Source organism: Hermetia illucens, chromosome 1 (genome assembly GCF_905115235.1).
Source record: "Hermetia illucens chromosome 1, iHerIll2.2.curated.20191125, whole genome shotgun sequence".
NCBI lineage: Eukaryota > Metazoa > Arthropoda > Insecta > Diptera > Stratiomyidae > Hermetia > Hermetia illucens.
The window spans coordinates 173,507,580-173,526,753 of record NC_051849.1 but is presented as its reverse complement, the minus strand read 5'-3'; the positions used below and the strand labels follow the sequence as shown (position 1 = coordinate 173,526,753).

The following is a 19,174-nucleotide window of genomic DNA, read 5'->3' as shown; positions in this document are numbered from 1 at the left end:
TCTAAAAGGTTGATTTATCGACGGAAACTTTTGTCCTTCAATCAATATATCTACCGATACCTGGCTTATATGCCGACTCAACTCGTTCCTCCAGATTTTCTCAAGCCAAAATAGACCGTCGACACGGCAGCAACAAGGTCCTTACCCCGGGGAAAAAATTCGGACGCGATACGCAAGCGACCATCATAAATAAGATGTACCTTGCTGGTCAGGTGAAACTCAACTGATCTTTCAGCAGGTTCTACGCTCGAACAATGTGGCGATGGAAGCTGCATAAAGACCTCATTTCCCATCATATGGACGACCAAACTGTTATCAGAGCCAACCTTCACATTCAAATCAACCATCATAGCCGCAATGCCACTTTTAGGAAGTCTTCCCTCGGCTGCATTCGGTTGCTCATTAAAAGCCTCCTTCTCCTCTGCATTGAACGTTGCTGTGAAAGTACCGGGTGTTGCGCAACACTGCACATTCGAGATGTTCCTAACCATGGACCGGATTGTCAAAGTTAATATTCAATCAATCTTATCCAGGTTACTAGCGTATGACGGCGCCATAGCGAATGCGCATCTATTTCCGGCCCTTGTTAGAATATAATAGCATAGTCGCACAAAAGGAAAAATGTTACCAAGAGTCCCTCCAGCCTATCTCGCTAAACCTCAGAATATCCAGTGCCCATCGTTGAAAGTCCTGGCGAAGCAGGAGGAAAGGAAGCAGGAAAAGCGAGCATTCTGAAGAGCTTCGATACCGTCTTCTAGTAACGTTAGCACATTGCATAATCCAAAGATAAATTCTTGTCGAAAGCAAAAGGTTGTAGCTGATTCTAAGCCATAAACGAATTTCAAAATGTGCATATTTCATATAATATATCCTTTCTAGTCACCTTTTTCGGCAATCAGCGAACGCTTTGCGCGTGTTCCAAATGTTCAATTCACAGCCGGGTTAGTACCTTAGCGGGACCCTGACTTACTGTTTAAATAATAATAACCGTTGACGCAACAATCCATTTTGGATCAAAGCCTTGAAGTGTGTTAGAGCACTTCATTCAAGACCATAACGGTACACTACAGAATTACAGTATCCTCTAGGAGGCAATGTGGTCAGCATTGCACTCACCCGAGATTATTACCCTGATTTGACTCAGGTACTCATTCACGATACAGATCCCACTGACATCAGTGAGATGCCTAGTGCTCTAACCACTGAGCTATCCGGACAACTCCCGTTTCAATAGTAAAAATTATTAGTCCGAGTTTACCCCAACTACTCCACTTCCTTCCATATCCCTCAAACGGGTTTGGGACCCTACATAGCGGAGTTCAAACTTACCCGCAATTGGATTTATTTATCACATATTAAGAACAACCTGGTAGGGTGTTATCAAAAATGTTGAAGTGTATTTAAATGAAACAGAATTCGTGGGGACTGAAAGGCTCAGCTAGGGTATCGTACGTATGAACTAAGGTGCAATATGGAAGATTCACGGACTAGAAAAGTTGCCAAAATTCCAGGCAGCAAAAGACTCTTCATATTATGAGATTTAAACTCCAAATTAACTCACGATTTATAATAGAACAATAATTGAGCCAAATATTCCCATTAGCCAAATATTATCATTTTTTCAAATTACACCTTCTCTTTCGCCTTCACTAGCAAAAGCGGAAGAAAAAGAAGCAATCTTATGGTGGCAGTTGTCCTAATACCGGCATGTGGAAACGGAGCCATGCAGCCCTGATTCCGTGAACTTGATAAAACTCCCTTCCAATAATAGAGGAAGGCAATACGAAAGAAGGCGAAGCTTCCAGGGTATGATGACATGCGCATTACTATACAATTAGGTGCTGCAAAATCTAGAGAAATCAGACGCAAGGCAGCGGAAATTTCACCGGCAGGTAGAGATAAGCTGGTAAACCAGATGAGACCCACACCCACGTAACAGACTTTTTATTCAGCGGCAGATTTCCATTATATATAGGGATCTTATCTGTGCCAGGATCTAGTCGCGGCTAACTTACAATCTGGTATTGGTAGTGGAAAGAGAAAAGTTGCCCCTGTGTACCCACCATATAATTCTCTGTGTCCTCCATCGACTGCCTGTGACTGTGGTGATGTGAATGCCAGTGTGGGGTCTGACACCTTACTCGGGCATGTGATGGGGTATGACAGTCTGGATGGCGACCGTAACGAGAGTGGTGAAAAGTTTGTTCGAGCATAGAGCTTGACATAAGGTTAGTGGGGTTTGAAATGACCGACACCATACGGGCAATTAAATTGACCACTTTGCGATTAGCAGTAAATTAACAGTTGTCTCCTCGACGAGCAAACATACTTGGGCCAAGAGCGGAAGTTTTACCAACAAGTCAGCAGGGTGAAGCCTTATACACCTCGATGCTCATCCTGTCGAGAAAAAGAGGGAAATCTGATTTCCTACCGAATGGGCATATTGGAGGGCTGGGTTGAGTATTTTGATGAACTGCTCAAGAACCAAAATATCGCCGAGTTGGAGGTCCCATCAACTGAAGACGACAGACAATTACTGCCGCCACCACCAAGCATAGAAGAAACAGTCGGTTCACAACTTATGCTGAAGGTGTGTGATAGCGAATCATGCCTGATGACTGGTAAAGAGGCATTACCTGCGTCATATATAAAAAGGGAGATATCACACGGTGCAGCAATTATAGAGGTATCACGTTGGTAAGTATGTAAGATATTCTCCACTATCGTGCTAAGCCGGATAGCTCCATATGGCCATCATTAGCCCATGTCAAAAAGGCTTCACTCCAGGCAAATCAACAATAGATTTTCTCACTGCGGCAAGCGATGGAGAAACCAGCTACACCAGCTACACCATCTTTTGACTGACCTTAATGATAGCATAGCCAGAATAAAACCGTTCCCTGGTCCTGAAGAAAGTGATTCGCAATACAGATGTGAATGCAGGAGGTATCATTCTCTTCAAATCCACTGACCTATCCTGACAATATCGACATAACGGGAAGAACGATGAGCAGGCGGCGCGAGATATCAATGAAGGCAAGACAAAACTTATGATGGCAACGCTAGCACCAAAACCAACTAACCAGCAACATCGAACCACACTGGTCAAACGGAACGCATATAGATAGGAGACAAAATTTTTGAGACCGGTGATAATTCTCCTATATAGGGTCGAAAATCACAACCGATAACAGCTACGACGATGAAATCCGCGCACGGTTATTGGCAGCCAACAGAACCTATTCCAGCCTACAAAAGCTGTTTCACTCGACACGTCTCACCATAGGGTCCAAGCTCTTACTGTACAAGATTATGATCGTAGCAGGCCTCTTATATTCCTGGGTTTTTAGCAAAATAAAGTGCGAACTAGTGGCCGCGTTCAAGAGAAGAATTTTCCGAAGAATTATTGGCCCCTACATGAGGATGGACAATTTCGTAGCCTACATAACGACGAAATGTATGAGCGATACGATGATCGTCATGTTGTGGATAGAATCCAGCTCAACAGGTTGCTGTTGGGCGGGTCACTTAACCCGTATGGATGAGGATGATCCAGCCCGAAAAGTCTATAAGGGCAATATCTATGGTAGAGAAAGAAGACGGGGCAGACCCTGCCTGAGATGGAGTGATGGCGCAGGCCAGGACGCCAGACAACTTTTAGGTATATCGAATTAGTGTACCTTGGTGCAAAACCTGGATGTCTGGAGTTGCTTATTAAGGCAGACGTAGACCAGATAGCGGTTGCTGCACCGTTGATAATGATACTCATCCAATTTCGTGCTAGGAAGAACTTAGGGGGTGAGGGGGGATTTTCAGGTAAATTTGTAAAATATGAAAATATATCATTTTTAACTTTATTTATGAAGATATCGGAACGGGATATATTGTGAGGCCTAGATTCGATACAAATGTATCACTGCGTTTTTTTTAGATTTTTCAGTTGGGTAGATTCTGAGAACGAGACCTACCACTTTCTGGGGCCTACATTTTAAGCCCTCACTCCCCTATATTTCACTAATATCAGAAATACGAAAAGCACTAATCGAACCCTTTCATTTGGTACACCACATGACTATATTTTGTGAAAAAAATTTGCTCCACCCCTTACAAGGAATAATAATACATTTTGCTAATTATGTAAACAAATAGCAAATTCAATGGCAGTCAATTCCCACATGAAATTGGTTTCATAGTTCAACAATTCAAAGTAATATCTTGTGCGTGCTTTGCAAATTTGTTATCTAATCATTTTTAAAATAAGCCTCGAAAAAATCTTTTAAGCCAGGGGGTGGCATAGTAGATATCATTTGGAACTATTAGTATTCGTCTAGCTTCAAGATGGATTGGTTATCTATTATTCTGTGGTCTTTCATTAGTATTGTGTCGGTAACTTTCATTTATTTCAAAAAAAAATTTTCGTATTGGAAAGATCGCGGGGTCAATTATGTTGAACCGACATTTCCCCTTGGAAATTTATCATTTCGAAAAGCACATTTTAAAGATTTCATTATCAACGTCTACCAGCATAAAAATAAAAGCCCTTTCGTGGGAGCTTACATACTGACGAAACCAATAATTATTCCGACGAGTCTGGACCTTATACAGAACATTCTAGTGAAAGATTTCAGTAATTTCCATGAACGTGGAGGATACTCGAATGAAGTAGATGACCCCTTGTCTGCCCACATGTTTTCTGTGGATGGCGAAAAATGGAAATCGTTACGAACAAAGTTATCACCGACATTTACCTCCGGCAAAATGAAATTCATGTTCCCTACAGTTGTAGAAGTAGCGAATCGATTCAATGCTACCCTTGCGGATATTGTCAAACCGACTGGATCGGAACTGGAGGTTCGAGATCTACTGGCCAGATTCACAACAGATGTGATAGGATCATGTGCATTTGGAATAGAATGTAATAGTTTGAAAGACCCTAACTCAGCTTTTCGCTACTATGGAAGAAAGATTTTTGAAGACTCTCCAATCGGACCAGCAACAGCGTTGTTAGTGCTTCAATTCCCAGACTTGGCAAGAAAACTGCATGTTAGCCTCTTGCGGAAAGAAGTTAGTGATTTCTTTATGAATACGGTTCGCGAAACGATCGACTATCGGGAAAAAAATAATGTGAAACGCAATGATTTCATGAATTTCTTAGTTCAGCTGAAAAATGGGAAGAGCGTGGATGACGAGAGCTCAAAAGAAATTAACAAATTAACTATGGAAGAAATAGCAGCACAAGCATTTCTATTTTTTGCTGCAGGTTTTGAGACTTCATCTACTACAATGACATATTCCTTATATGAGTTGGCATTGAACCCCGATATTCAAGAAAAAGCCCGACAGGAAATCAGGAATATTTTGGCAAAACATGAAGGAGAACTGAGCTATGAGGCAGTTCAAGAAATGACATACATTGACCAAATAATAAGTGGTATGTAAAATTTATTATGATTATTCAATGAATTTTAATTTATTTGGACTTCCTAACTTTTCTCTTTGCAGAGGCTCTTCGCAAATATCCGCCAGTGGTATTTCTCACGAGGAGGGCTGCTGACAAATACCAGATACCCAACACAAAAACAATCATTGACAAAGGATTGGACACAATGATACCAGTTTACTGCATTCATCATGATCCTGAAATATATCCAAACCCTGAAATTTTCGATCCAGATCGTTTTACACCAGAACAGATAAGAAACCGGCATCCAATGTCCTTCTTAGGTTTTGGTGATGGTCCTAGGAATTGTGTAGGATTGCGTTTTGGACGAATGCAGACACGAATTGGTCTGATTACCTTATTACAAAATTATCGATTCAAATCATCGCCGAAGACAGCAATCCCATTGATTTTTGATCCTGACGTAGGAATACTTACACCAAAGGGTGGAATGTACCTTGCAGTCGAGAAAAACTAGAAATTGTTATATCGTGGTTCTGATGGCAGCAGAATTACGGGGGGCGGCACATAAATTATTACTTTTATTAAGTGGATACTGTGAATTTATTTTCAGATAATTTCATAAAGGTATATACATATATAGATTTGTATATCATTTGTAGTATAAATGTATTGAGTTATTTCATGTATATGTGTTATATCTTTTTATATTTTTAGTATGTTTTTAAGTCGTCAGAATAGATAGTATTCAATTAGAGCTCTGTATAAAATGGAAACGCTTGAATACTAAATACAAAAATTACTCATGGTTAATGGACAATTTCTTTGGCGCACTATTAAACGTTTTGATGAGCAAGATAAATACATTGATAGCACTAGAAAACAAAACAAAAAAAAATAAAAACAGAACTTTTCGTTCAAGAAGAAAAAAGCAAATAATTCAATTAAGAAAAGAAGTAGCCGCAGCTTGTTGTGATCCGTGAGAATGATGGCTCGAGAAATAAAAATCAGCGAGAGGCGCGCACGTAAGATCGTTAAAAGTGACTGAAAGCAGTAAAGGCAATTAACGAAAACAAGTTGGGAAATGGGATGCTTATGCTTCAGGCATCAACCTCATCATCATCAACGGCGCAGCAACCGGTATCCCGTCTAGGCCTGCCTTAATAAGGAACTCCAGACATCCCGGTTTTGCGCCGAGGTCCACCAATTCGATATCCCTAAAAGCCGTCTGGCGTCCTGACCTACGCCATCGCTCCATCTTAGGCAGGGTCTGCCTCGTCTTCTTTTTCTACCATAGATATTGCCCTTATAGACTTTCCGGGTGGGATCATCCTCATCCATACGGATTAAGTGACCCGCCCACCGTAACCAGTTGAGCCGGATTTTATCCACAACCGGACGGTCATTTTATCGCTCATAGATTTCGTCATTGTGTAGGCTACGCAATCGTCCATCCTCATGTAGGGGGCCAAAAATTCTTCGGAGGATTCTTCTCTCGAACGCGGCCAAGAGTTCGCAATTTTTCTTGCTAAGAACCCAAGTTTCCGAGGAATACATGAGGACTGGCACGATCATAGTCTTGTACAGTAAGAGCTTTGACCCTATGGTGAGATGTTTCGAGCGGAACAGTCTTTGTAAGCTGAAATAGGCTGTGTTGGCTGATAACAACCGTGCGCGGATTTCATCATCGTAGCTGTTATCGGTTGCGATTTTCGACCCTAGGTAGGAGAAACTGTCAACGGTCTCAAAGTTGTATTCTCCTATACTTATTCTTCTTCGTGTTTGACCAGTACGGTTTGATGATGTTGGTTGATTCGTCTTCGGTGCTGACGTTGCCACCATATATTTTGTCTTGCCTTCATTGACGCGCAGCCCAAGATCTCGCGCCGCCTGCTCGATCTGGATGAAGGCAGTTTGTACGTCTCGGGTGCTTCTTCCCATGATGTCGATATCGCCAGCATAGGCCAGTAGTTGGGTGGACTTGAAGAGGATCGTACCTCCTGCATTTACCTCAGCATCACGGATCGCTTTCTCGAGGGCCAGGTTAAAGAGGACGCATGATAGCGCATCCCCATGTCGTAGACCGTTGTTGATGCCGAATGGTCTTGAGAGTGATCCTGCTGCTTTTATCTGGCCTCGCACATTGGTCAGGGTCAGTCTAGTCAGTCTTATTAATTTCGTCGGGATACCGAATTCTCTCATGGCCGTGTACAGTTTTACCCTGGCTATGCTATCATAGGCGGCTTTAAAGTCGATGAACAGATGATGCAACTGTTGTCAATATTCCAACAGTTTTTCCATCGCTTGCCGCAGAGAGAAAATCTGATCTGTCGCTGATTTGCCTGGAGTGAAGCCTCTTTGGTATGGGCCAATGATGTTCTGGGCGTATGGGGCTATCCGGCCTAGCAAGATAGTGGAGAATATCTTATAGATGGTACTCAGCAACTTGATACCTCTATAATTGCTGCACTGTGTGATATCTCCCTTTTTATGTATGAGACAGATAATGCCTCGTTGCCAATCGTCAGGCATTGATTCGCTGTCCCATACCTTGAGCACATGTTGATGAACCACTTGGTGTAACTGGTCGCATCCATATTTAACTAATTCGGCTGTAATTCCATCGGCTCCTGACGACTTATGATTTTTTAGCCGATGAATTGCACGGACTGTTTCTCCTAAGCTTGGTGGTGGTAGTATTTGTCCGTCGTCTTCAGTTGCCAGGACCTCCAACTCGCCGATGTTCTGGTTGTTCAGTAGTCCATCAAAGTACTCAACCCATCGCTCCAATATGCCCATTCTGTCGGAAATCAGATTTCCCTCTTTGTCTCGGCAAGATGAGCATCGATGTGTATAAGGCTTCATCCTGCTGACTTGTTGGTAAAACTTCCGCGCCTGGTGCGGTTGCTCCCTGTACTTTTATAGTTCACAGACTTATTGGTTCTCCCAGGCTTCCTTTTTCCGCCTGTGAAGTCGCTTCTCCGTTCGACGGAGTTCGTGATAAGTCTCTACGCGGGCCCGCGTTCTTTGAGAATGCAACATTACTCGGTATGCGGCATTTTTCCGTTCCGTTGCTAGCTTACATTCATCGTCAAACCAGCCGTTCCGACTCCTTTTGCGGCTGGGGCCAAGTATGCTTGTGGCAGTATCCATGATAACGTTCTTCAGGTGATTGTGAAGATCATTTGTTGGTGCTTTATCTCCAGGTCCTCTGTTGACTGCGGTTATTGCGGCATCCATTTCCCTCTTATGGGTGCCGCGGAGGGTTGTGTTGTGGATGACTTCAGTGTTCACTCTCACCTGATTGTCAGAGGGGATGGCTATTGTTATTCAGGCTCGGAGCACCATGCCAACGAGATAGTGATTCGAGTCTATATTGGCCCCCCTATATGTTCTGACATTCATCAAGGCTGAGAGGTGGCGGTTCGCTCAACACGTGGTCAATTTGGTTGAAAGTCGCCCCGTCTGGAGAGGCCAGCGTATGTTTGTGGATCGCTTTCCGCGCAAACCAGGTACTTCCAACAATCATTTCGTGTGACCCTGCTAATTGCATCCGTAATCCGTTATCATTTGCTTTTTGGTGTAAGCTGTGGGAGCCAACGTATCGCCTGAATACGGGCTCCTTCCCTACTTGGCTGTTAAAATCCCCAAGTATGATTTTGATATCATATCTGGGACAGGCTTCGAGGGTTCGTTCTACAGCCTCGTAGAAGGTATCCTTCTACGACTCTGCAGTCTCCTCTATAGGGGCGTGAACGTTTATGAGGCTTATATTTCTAAATTTGCCTCGCAAGCGCAGAGTGCATAGCCGTTCGCTTATGTTTTCAAAGCCGATAACAGCAGGTTTCATTTTTTGGCTGACTAAAAAACCTACTCCGAGCACATGGTTTACTGGGTGACCGCTATAATATATGGTGTAGTGGCTCTTCTCCAAGAAACCGGTCCCTGTCCATCGCATCTCTTGTAACGCTGTTACATCAGGCCTATATTGGGACAGGGTATCGGCTAGCTGCTTATCAGCTTCATCTCTGTACAGGGAGCGCACGTTCCATGAGAAAATGCGCAAATCGTTGATCCGTTGTCGTTGCCGGGTCCGTCGTTTTAAAGTACGTCCTGTCCGAGGCTCCTGTTGTGGCTTCGTAACAAGTTGTTTTCTGTGTAGGGTTGTCAGCCCTACCCAACCCCCAACCTGGAGGACCAGTTGGTACAATTTTTCCCCGTTTTTAGGCGCGGTAGACTCGCCTTCATCCTTCTCCGTCTGCAGCTTTTCGTTAAGAAAGAGCTCCCAGCGGTCACCGCGTGGAGGTGGAGATAGGGTTTGGTAGTAGAGCTGTTGGTGTTGGTTCAGCAGGCATTTCCCAGGTTTTATGCTCCATCGTGGGTAAAAATCCACGTTTCGCCCTGGGACCTATACTACCCTTTGACCACCAGGCATAATCGGTTTTGTGTTTTCTTGCGTTAAGAACTCTGAGTGCGTGGCAATTGCGCTTCAATAATAATTTAAAATTCCATTCCGTCAGCAGCTATTTATACAAATAATTTCCTCTGCAAAGTACTCTATCGATTGTAGCTAATTCCAAACGCTTCACACTGGCAATTTCAAAATTATTAGCAAATGTGTCGGAATACCGGAAGCACCAGCTTTTATGCTCAGAAGGTGTCTCCAGCAAAATTTCTGATATATGCCAATATACCAGCGGATAGATGACGCTGCCGGCGCTCTCCACTCAGTTTAGACCTCGCCACAGCAGTGGAGAGCACAGTGCCATGAAGGGATGGCAGAATGTCATTTGAATAAAATAATTGCTGGACTTCGACTTCGACTGACAACGACCGAGAGAAAAAAAAGAAATCGACATCTGCACTTCGCTTACATTTTGAGATATAACAAGTTTTTATGAATTGTGTCAGTTTATGAAATTAATTTTGTTTTTTAAATAAAGTTAAGTATAACAGTATATAATTCATTAAATACTAAAATCATCCCGTGTGAAGGCCGTTTTTTGGCTTGTTTTAGAAATTTTTTGTGAAGAACTAGATAAAGACACAAATACGAATTTTTCACTATAGATTTATTAATATCTTGAGCGTCCACAGTAATTTTTCCAGTCCGATCGCATAGTTCCTTATTGAAATACAGAGCAATTCATACACCCATCTCCAAAAAAAGGTGTTTTTCTGCTACCATTCTAGAGGACGCTGTGATCATTGTAAAGAACAAAAGTAAATGGCATTCTAACGTACAGATTTAACTAAATTTTTGGCGCCGTGTTAAACTTTTTTTTTGTGAATTTTGGTGAATGTACTGAATGAATCACATTTATCCTAGTTTGCGGACCGTAGAAATATGTTCTGAATAAGGTAAGAAACCGTAAAGCCGTCGTCGTTTGACTTTTTTTCTGAATAAGTCGTGAAAATTTCAAAGAATTTTGTTGGATAGATTTCGAGCTATGGTGGCAGCCGCCTTTCAATATGCAGTTTCGAGAAAAACGCATTTAAAAAGTAGAATGCGATTTTTAGCCATAAACTCTTAACTGACTATTAACCTGCTATACCTAGTCCATAAACCTTAGGTTTCTTCGAGAAACACATGTACATCATATCAAAAAATAACTTTGCCCATATATTCTAGACTATATCTGAATACAATTGATGCCAAAAAAAAATCGATTCCGCGGGTCCGACACACGGGATGAACCCCTTAACTTTATTTGTGCAGATTTCGGAAAGGGATGTATTTTGAGACCCAGATACGCTATTGTGATTTTTCGGCTTAATAGGTTCTGAGACTTGTTACACTTTCTGGGCGTCATATTTTGAGCCCTCACTCCCCAACATTTCACCCGATATCAAATATGGGACCAGTTTCGGAAAGTATCGAATGAACCCTTTCATTTGATATCGCACATTGCCATATTCGGTGCAAAAAAATGTAGGTGATGTAGGCGAAGCTGCTGCCATCAAAATGAGCGGAGATTCGGTGGTGATAGAGTGCAAGAACCTAGATGAAGTCGCCACGAAGTCCGTGATCTGTGAAGCTTTGCAATCTCAATTAGGGCTACAATCAGTGAGCGAGACTAACGCTTTGCTGCTTCCATAGGAAAACTTATCGATGCTATCTGTGCACGCGTTGCGTAGTAACATGCACAGATAGCGTCAATAAGTCTCCCTATCGTAGCAACAAAAAAAAGCGATAACAGCAGGCAAAGCTCGTATTGGACGAGAACAAAGTCAAGTGTATAAATGTTTTAAGTGTTGGCAGTTCGGTCACATAGCGACAGCGCCCACATTGAAGGAAGCAGCAAACGCCCAGTGTTCAAAAAGGTGTTCATAAACACGTTCAAATGAAGTTTATGCAACTAAATATGTATCACTGTCGAGCTGCCCAGGACCTGCTTCCCATAGCGTGTTCGAAAGCAATGTCAATATAGCTATTGTATCCGAATCTTCAATCTTCATAATGACGTATGGGTAGCAGAACAAAACAGCAGAGCAGCGATATGGAGCTGCTGAAGTCGAGTTATAGAAGATACGAAAAAAACATCCAAAGGACGGATTTACACGTTGCCAGATAGGAGGTATCTATAGCTGCTACGTAGCCCCGAGCCTCATGTTGCAGGAATTCACTTTATTGGTTGAGAAACTATCCTTCGATGCAAGATACTACTATCTCAAAGTAATAGCCGGCGATTTTAACGCATGGCAGAAAAATGGGGAAGCAGAAAAACAAATGCAAGGGAACAAATACTAGAGACATTCTAGCGCTTAAATGTCGTACTTACGAACTCTGGGGGAGTGTACACTTACCGGAGGTAGTAGACCTCACTTTCGTCGGCGATATCCTTATCAAAAGCTTGCAGTGTCATGCCAGTAAGGAGTACACATACAGCGAACATCAGGATATCTTCTTCCAAACCTCATATAGGAATTATATAAAGCCATCAAACAGAATAACGATAAGTTGGGTAACGAATAAATTGGAGGCAGAAATGTTCAAGGAGGTACTTCTTGATGACATATTAATATCGGGAAGTGCACAAGCAGGTCGCGAAAAAATTATAACGGGCATGCTTCTATGCCCCCGAAAACGAAATCCCAATTTTTGGGGAATTCAGAAATTGAGGAGGGCAGCACCAAGTATGCTTGCCCAAGTTTCTACGGCATGCCTTAGAAAAGTAGAATTCCCCGCAGCAATGGAAGCTACAAAAGCTGATACTTATTCCGAAGCCAGGTAAACTATTGGGTGGCCCCTCCTCATATCGACCAATATGTTTGGTCAATACCATATACAATCTATTTGACCAAGTAGTATACAACAGTCTGCTCGCTGTTGCGGAAATGGAAGAAGCCCTATCCGACAAGCAATTACCGTTTCGTAAGGGAAGATCAACCGTCGATCGAATCAGAATGATGACTGGCCTGGCTCAGGCTGTAATACAAGATAGCAAAACCTGCACTCATTGTACAAAATGAATACAGCACTGCAAAGTGGATGAAAATCGTAGAAGCTCTAGCCAAACTAGAGGCTCCGAAGTTAGTTCCATGCTACTCTATGCAGCTCCAGTTTGGGCAACTGTTCTGGAAAACAAATCAAACTGCGGAAAACTAGGAACGGCAGATCGACTAAATGGACTCAGGGTATGCAGTGCTTATCGAAAAACATCAGGAGAAGTAGCATATGAACAAGCAGGGACAACCCCTTGAGCATTGTGTGAAACAAAACTTTATTAGAATCGAATCGATGTCTGTATGTCCATCTATCTGCCTGCCCATATGTCTATTTTTTTTGTTTTTGTTTTCTGCATCATTGGAACCTATACTGCTGGCTCCTGCCATGCAGTTATGTGAGACTAAAACCACTTCCACTCTCGAGTCGCGGCATTGAGTCGGCTAATGACGAATGTTGGGGGTCCTATATCTACTAAGAGACGTCTCCTTATGGAAGCAATGCAGTCCGTTCTGCTCCATGGCGCAGAGGTGTGGGCTGATGCCCTTGACAAGGAGGTGCATCGTAAGTGCTTTGCTCAAGTGCAGTGGCGAGGAACTTTGCAAGTGGCGTCCGCTTATCGCACCATCTCCGATCTGGCTGTGATGTTGATCGCGGGAGTGGTCTCCGTTCCCCTCCTATCGCCATAGGGGCGAGAACTTAAGAGGGGGTTGAACGTGAAGAACGCCAACGTCAACTTTCTTGAGAAAATGAACCAAGAGGCAGATGGACTGCGCGGCTTATCGTCTATTTAAACCCGTGGGTGACCCAAACGCACGGTGAGATTGATTACTTCCTTACCCATCTTCTAAGCGGACATGGAGGTTTTCAGTCTTACCTGCACGGGATTGAGAAGGTGCGATCTCCTGATTGTGTGTTCTGCAATGGAGTGGCGGACGACGCTGAACGCTGGGTTTCTCCAGACAACGTTGTCAGAGAGATGCTAAAGAGCGCTGGCAGCTGGAATCGTATTGCGCATTATGTTTGGCCTCTTCTTATTGCGAAGAAGACTGAACTCGTCCGCCCGCGATCGGACGGGAAGGGGTTCCCTGAGCTGACAACTCCCTTCCTCCCCCCTCCCGTTGGTGAAAGCAGTTCCCTTACCTGATGACAGGGAGGTGTTTGGTTGGTAGTCCGACAGCGTACTGTTGCGGGAGTCCAACACTCTGTGCGTAAACGGATTCACTTACCCTACTCCCAAAAAAAAGTGGTGGCATTTTGTAATGAGTTTAAGAGGGCTGCCCATACATGCGAAAGCATGGTGCAACATTTTTTTTCACAGAATGTGGCCATGCGCTTTTCCAAACTCTCACTCTCTCTCGTTTAAAATGTGACCCTTAAAAAGTGTAAAAGGTCTCGTTCTCAGAACACATCCAACCGAAAAATCTGAAAAAAACACAGTGCTGTATCTAAATGAAATCTACGATTCAAAATACATCCCTTTCCGATATCTAGTCAAATAAAGTTAATAATAATATGTTAACATAATTTAGAAAGTTTGCTGCAAGTTGTGTTCATGCTAGAACTACAAAACTTGGCAATGACATAATATAAGGCATAGCTTTGAAAAGTTTGAATGTTAATGTTAATAAAGTTTTAGAAGGTGGTAACTTGCATTTTATGTGAATTTCGTGCATTGTAACGTTGTGTGTATGATGTCATCATATCATATCAATTCGGCAATAGCACAACAAAGTGAGCTCATATGAATGAGGGTTCTGTGGGAAATATTTCGTTTTAGTTTTTTAATTTTTAATTACTCGGAACATACATGTAAGTATATATGTATACGTTAATGAAGGTTTCTGGTGGTGCCTTATTCAGAGAGATATATTTGTATACTGAAGCAGTCGTATTCAATATACGTACTTTATATATACATATGTATACTTGAAGCATGAAGTAAATCGGTAACAGGTGCACGATCAATTTATATACATGCATATATAAGTATCCGAATAGCTCAGTGGTTAGAGCACTGGGTTGTCATACGGAAGGCCACGGTTCAAATCTCGCTGGTGGCAGTAGGATTTCTATCATGACTTGACGTCGGATACCAGTTGACTCAGCTGTGAATGAGTACCTGAGTCAAATCAGGGTAATGATCTCGGGCGAGCGCAATGCTGACCACATTGCCTCCTACAGTGTATTTCAGTGTACTGTTACGGTTTTGAATGAAGAGCTCTAACACACTTCAAGGCCTGGCCCAATATGGATTGTTACGCCAACGATTATTATTATATATAAGCAAAACATCAAGCCGCACTGGTCAAACAGGAAGAATAAGGATTGGAGAATATAACTTTTTCACCGGTGATAAATTCTCCTTCTCCGAAGAATTTTTGGCCCCCTAAATGAGGATGGACGATTCCGTAACCTACATGACGACGAAATCCATTAGCGATACCATGACCGGTGGGTGGGTCACTTAATCCATATGGATGAGGATGATCCGACCCGGAAAGTCTATAAGGGCAATATCTATGGTAGAAAAAGAAGACGAGGCAGGCCCTGCCTGAGATGGAGTGATGGCGTAGGTCAGGACGCCAGACAGCTTTTAGTGATATCGAATTTGTAGACCTCGGCGCAAAACTGGGATGTCTGGAGTTCCTTATTAAGGCAGGCCTAGACCGGACACCGGTTATTGCGTCGTTGATGATGATGACAGCATTGATCCGAGATATTTAATTCGCTCAGTTCTGGGCAGCTTACTGAAAGGTTACATACTGTTTTCTATTTGTAGTTAAGTCTAAAATTGATGGACCCGTAGCTTATTCCAAACTACAATTTTCATTTTACAGCGTATATATATATTTCGGAAGCAACTTAAGCCCTTCATCAGTACAAAGCTACTGAAAACAATTGCGAAAATACGGTTCTTTTTATACTTAAACACTAATTACTTAAATAACTTTTTAAAAAAGAAAATATTATATTATTAACCGGCGAGTCTTATTAATTTTGATGGGCAAGTACCGAAATCTGTGTTTAATAACCGCGTCGCATCTTCTCTCAAAATTTCTAAATTTTCCCAAGGCTCCAAGGTTGTTGTTCGGTTTGTATGACGCAAGAGCTCAAGATTTTCGCACTGAATGGTATGGGCTTCCTCGACCATGTACGCTGCTACTGATGTTCTTATGCACGACTTTTGTTTCCGAACACTACTTACCGCTTCCTTGATGTGTTCGTTAAATCTAGTCGTTATCAGGCGTTTTGTCTGTCCTATGTATATTTTATTACAACCGCTGCACGTTATCGCATTTTCGCAATTGTTTACAGTAGCTTTGTACTGATGAAGGGAAATTGATTATTCTAACGAAAAGGACATCATAATTAGTGCAACATGTATCTGTAACACATTTTTATGTAAAAATAAATTTCAGATTACCGTAAAGGTTTCGGTTGTCTACTTGGCAGTGAACGTGTTAATGCAAAAGGGTTCGAGGATGGAGTTAAGGCGGGTTTCGCAGTAGTTTGGCGCAAAATAGTACCATCTTATTATTAACTACATTTAAGCAGATATCAAGATGTAGAATAGCTTCAGCCCAGATATCAAGCTAAGATAAGACATAAGTTGACCTCTAGGTGATATACACAAGCACCATCATGATAGATTTTTTGGCTGGATAGTTTTTTCCTCAAAATAAATGGCCACTTCCTAATGTCCGCAATGACCCTTCACAACTAATGGCAAGACCAATATCTGCTTGGGAAAGTACTAATTAAACCCTTCTATTTGATACCCCACATGCCTATATTAAAAGAAGAAAAAAATTGCATCCCCTTTTTGCATATATGAAGTGCACCTGAATTCAACATATAACGATATCATTCATCGCATACGCGAGGTTTCACAGTTCCGACCTTCTCACCAAACTCGATGTAAGTACGTATAATCGTTTCTGAGAAAAGTACCTGCGACAAACAAGCCACCAGAGAGATGGACAGTGAACCGGCTCTAAAAATATTTTATTTTCCCTAGAACTTCAAACAAATTATGTTTCTCAGGAATCTCTTGCGTCATATAAGTATGCGTCATTATTATTCCAAATTCGCATAAGAAGCCGATACTAAACATACTTATCTCCAGTGAGAAGTTTTAAATTGTTTACCTTCATTGATTAAATTTCGTAACAAACAGTAATGCTCAACCACAGTCCCAGTAGAAATAATTGGAAAGGGCCGTACTTTCGAAATTGAAGAGAATCGCATAAACACTAGTAGTATTCTGTATATCCTGTTTCAGAATATCTGCAGGCTACGCCATATAGATTGCGCACTGCCGAATTAAACTAAACACTTTAAGCTTTTTGAACTTATATTGGGTGACTTTCAATGCTAGCCGGCACTGTCTACATATCTGCCAATGACCGCATGTATACCCGATCCAAAATTATCTTCGGTGACACAGTGAATGAGGAGATACTATTACTCAGTCGATTCCGGTTCTCTGAGTATCTACTACCTCATTGAGAATTCATTGTTTTGATGCAATGGAGTGTTCGCTTTCACTTTTTGCTGTGATTATAGTGGGACTAACATCACTAGTGTATCTTTTCTTCAAAAGGAAGTTTTCATACTGGGCTAATCGCGGAGTGAAGCAACTTGAACCGCGAATTCCGGTGGGGAATCTTCTCCAAAAACATTTTAGAACAATTATCGGCAACATATACGCAGTTAAAGATGGCAGTGCATTTGTTGGAGGATATTTCTTCACGAAACCAGTTGTCGTTGCCACAGATTTGGACTTCGTGCAAGATATTTTGATCAGAGATTTCAATAATTTCCATGCTCGTGGGGAATACAACAATGAGGAAGTTGAACCCATCACTGCTCACATGTTCTCCCTTGATGGTCCGAAATGGAAGTCACTACGAGTGAAATTTTCCCCAACCTTCAGCTCCGGCAAATTGAAGTTCATGTTTCCTACAATAGTAGAAGTTTCTCAAAGATTCCGTGAAGCTTTAGATGAGCTCCTCTGCGCAGATAATGTTCAAGATGTAAAAGATCTGTCAGCCCGATTTACCACTGATGTGATTGGCAGCTGTGCTTTTGGCATAGAGTGCAACAGTTTAAAAGACCCGGACAATGAATTCCGTAAATATGGGCGCATGGCATTCCAGCTCAAAATAGGTATATTAACAAGAGCTTTGATGATGCTTTTTCCAGCCGCCGCAAAAATCTTCCGACTGAAAGTGTTTCAGGAAGACATGACAGAATTCTTCATGAGAATTGTTCGAGAAACTGTAGAATATCGCCAAACAAATAAAATTAAGCGTAACGATTTCATGAATTCACTTATTGAGCTGATGAATACTTCGACGAGGGATAGTGACACTAATACAGAATTAGAAAAACTTACTCTCGAACAAGCTACAGCCCAAGCATTCCTGTTTTTCATAGCAGGATTTGAAACGTCATCGACGACGATGATGTTCACCTTATATGAGCTCGCACTAAACCAAGATATTCAAGAGAAAGCTCGAAAGGAGATCGAAGAGATTTTGAAAAAGTACGAAGGTGATTTGAGCTACGAAGCTGTGAAGGAAATGGCTTATGTCGACCAGATTATTAATGGTATGTTAGAAATATTATATAACACGATTTGAGAGAAGAAAGAAAAGAAGACAATATTAACAAAAAGAAAGCATTCAAAATTCAGTAAAAATTAATCGAAATTACGTAATTTCAGAGGCGCTTCGAAAATATACACCAGTTGTTGCTTTAACGCGGAAAGCGGTTGATAACTACAAAGTTCGAAACTCCAATGTAACTATTGAGAAGGGTACAACGATCCTCATTCCAGCATATGCAATACATCATGACCCTAAGTACTATTTGGACCCAGAAAAATTCGATCCAGATCGATTCACGCCAGACCAGATCAAAAATCGGCATCCTATGACATTCCTTGGATTCGGAGATGGTCCTAGAAATTGTATTGGTCTCCGTTTTGGAACAATGCAAACACAAATTGGCCTCATCACTTTACTTAAAAATTATCGATTCGAGGTTTGCTCAAAAACACAAATTCCTATGAAATTTTCGGAAACAAATCCTATACTTTCACCGGAAGATGGACTACACTTGAAAATAGAAAAGCTTTGAATATCGAAAAAGAAAAAAAAATACTAATTGGTGCTTGGATACTTAAAGTTCAGAATGTTCGATATATGTATTTTTTTAATTAATAATCAAATTTTACAATTTCAACGCATATTTGAAACTTAATTGGTTTGGAGAATTCCCCTAATATAGATTATGTCATACCGATCATCACGGGGAAT

The 19,174-nt window shown here is 41.8% G+C and overlaps 2 protein-coding genes across 2 annotated transcripts; both read left to right on the top strand.

Moving 5' to 3' along the window:
* The first annotated feature begins 4,301 nt into the window (after positions 1–4,301).
* On the top strand, positions 4,302–6,029 carry LOC119651369 (probable cytochrome P450 6a14). Its single transcript, XM_038054946.1, has 2 exons — positions 4,302–5,431; positions 5,503–6,029. Exons 1-2 carry the CDS (start codon positions 4,339–4,341, stop codon positions 5,916–5,918), a joined length of 1,509 nt encoding a protein of 502 aa, XP_037910874.1. The 5' UTR covers positions 4,302–4,338; the 3' UTR covers positions 5,919–6,029.
* An 11,273-nt stretch (positions 6,030–17,302) lies between these two features.
* LOC119651386 (probable cytochrome P450 6a14) lies at positions 17,303–19,072 on the top strand. The gene is made up of 2 exons (XM_038054968.1): positions 17,303–18,464; positions 18,580–19,072. Exons 1-2 carry the CDS (start codon positions 17,381–17,383, stop codon positions 18,993–18,995), a joined length of 1,500 nt encoding a protein of 499 aa, XP_037910896.1. The 5' UTR covers positions 17,303–17,380; the 3' UTR covers positions 18,996–19,072.
* Positions 19,073–19,174: the final 102 nt, after the last annotated feature.

Excerpts from the sequence above, each read along its gene's own strand:
- LOC119651369 (XM_038054946.1), top strand. The coding sequence starts at position 4,339 with ATGGATTGGTTATCTATTATTCTGTGGTCTTTCATTAGTATTGTGTCG. Across the intron at positions 5,432-5,502 it reads CATTGACCAAATAATAAGTG|AGGCTCTTCGCAAATATCCG; the intron begins GTATGTAAAATT and ends TTCTCTTTGCAG.
- LOC119651386 (XM_038054968.1), top strand. The coding sequence starts at position 17,381 with ATGGAGTGTTCGCTTTCACTTTTTGCTGTGATTATAGTGGGACTAACA. Across the intron at positions 18,465-18,579 it reads TGTCGACCAGATTATTAATG|AGGCGCTTCGAAAATATACA; the intron begins GTATGTTAGAAA and ends ACGTAATTTCAG.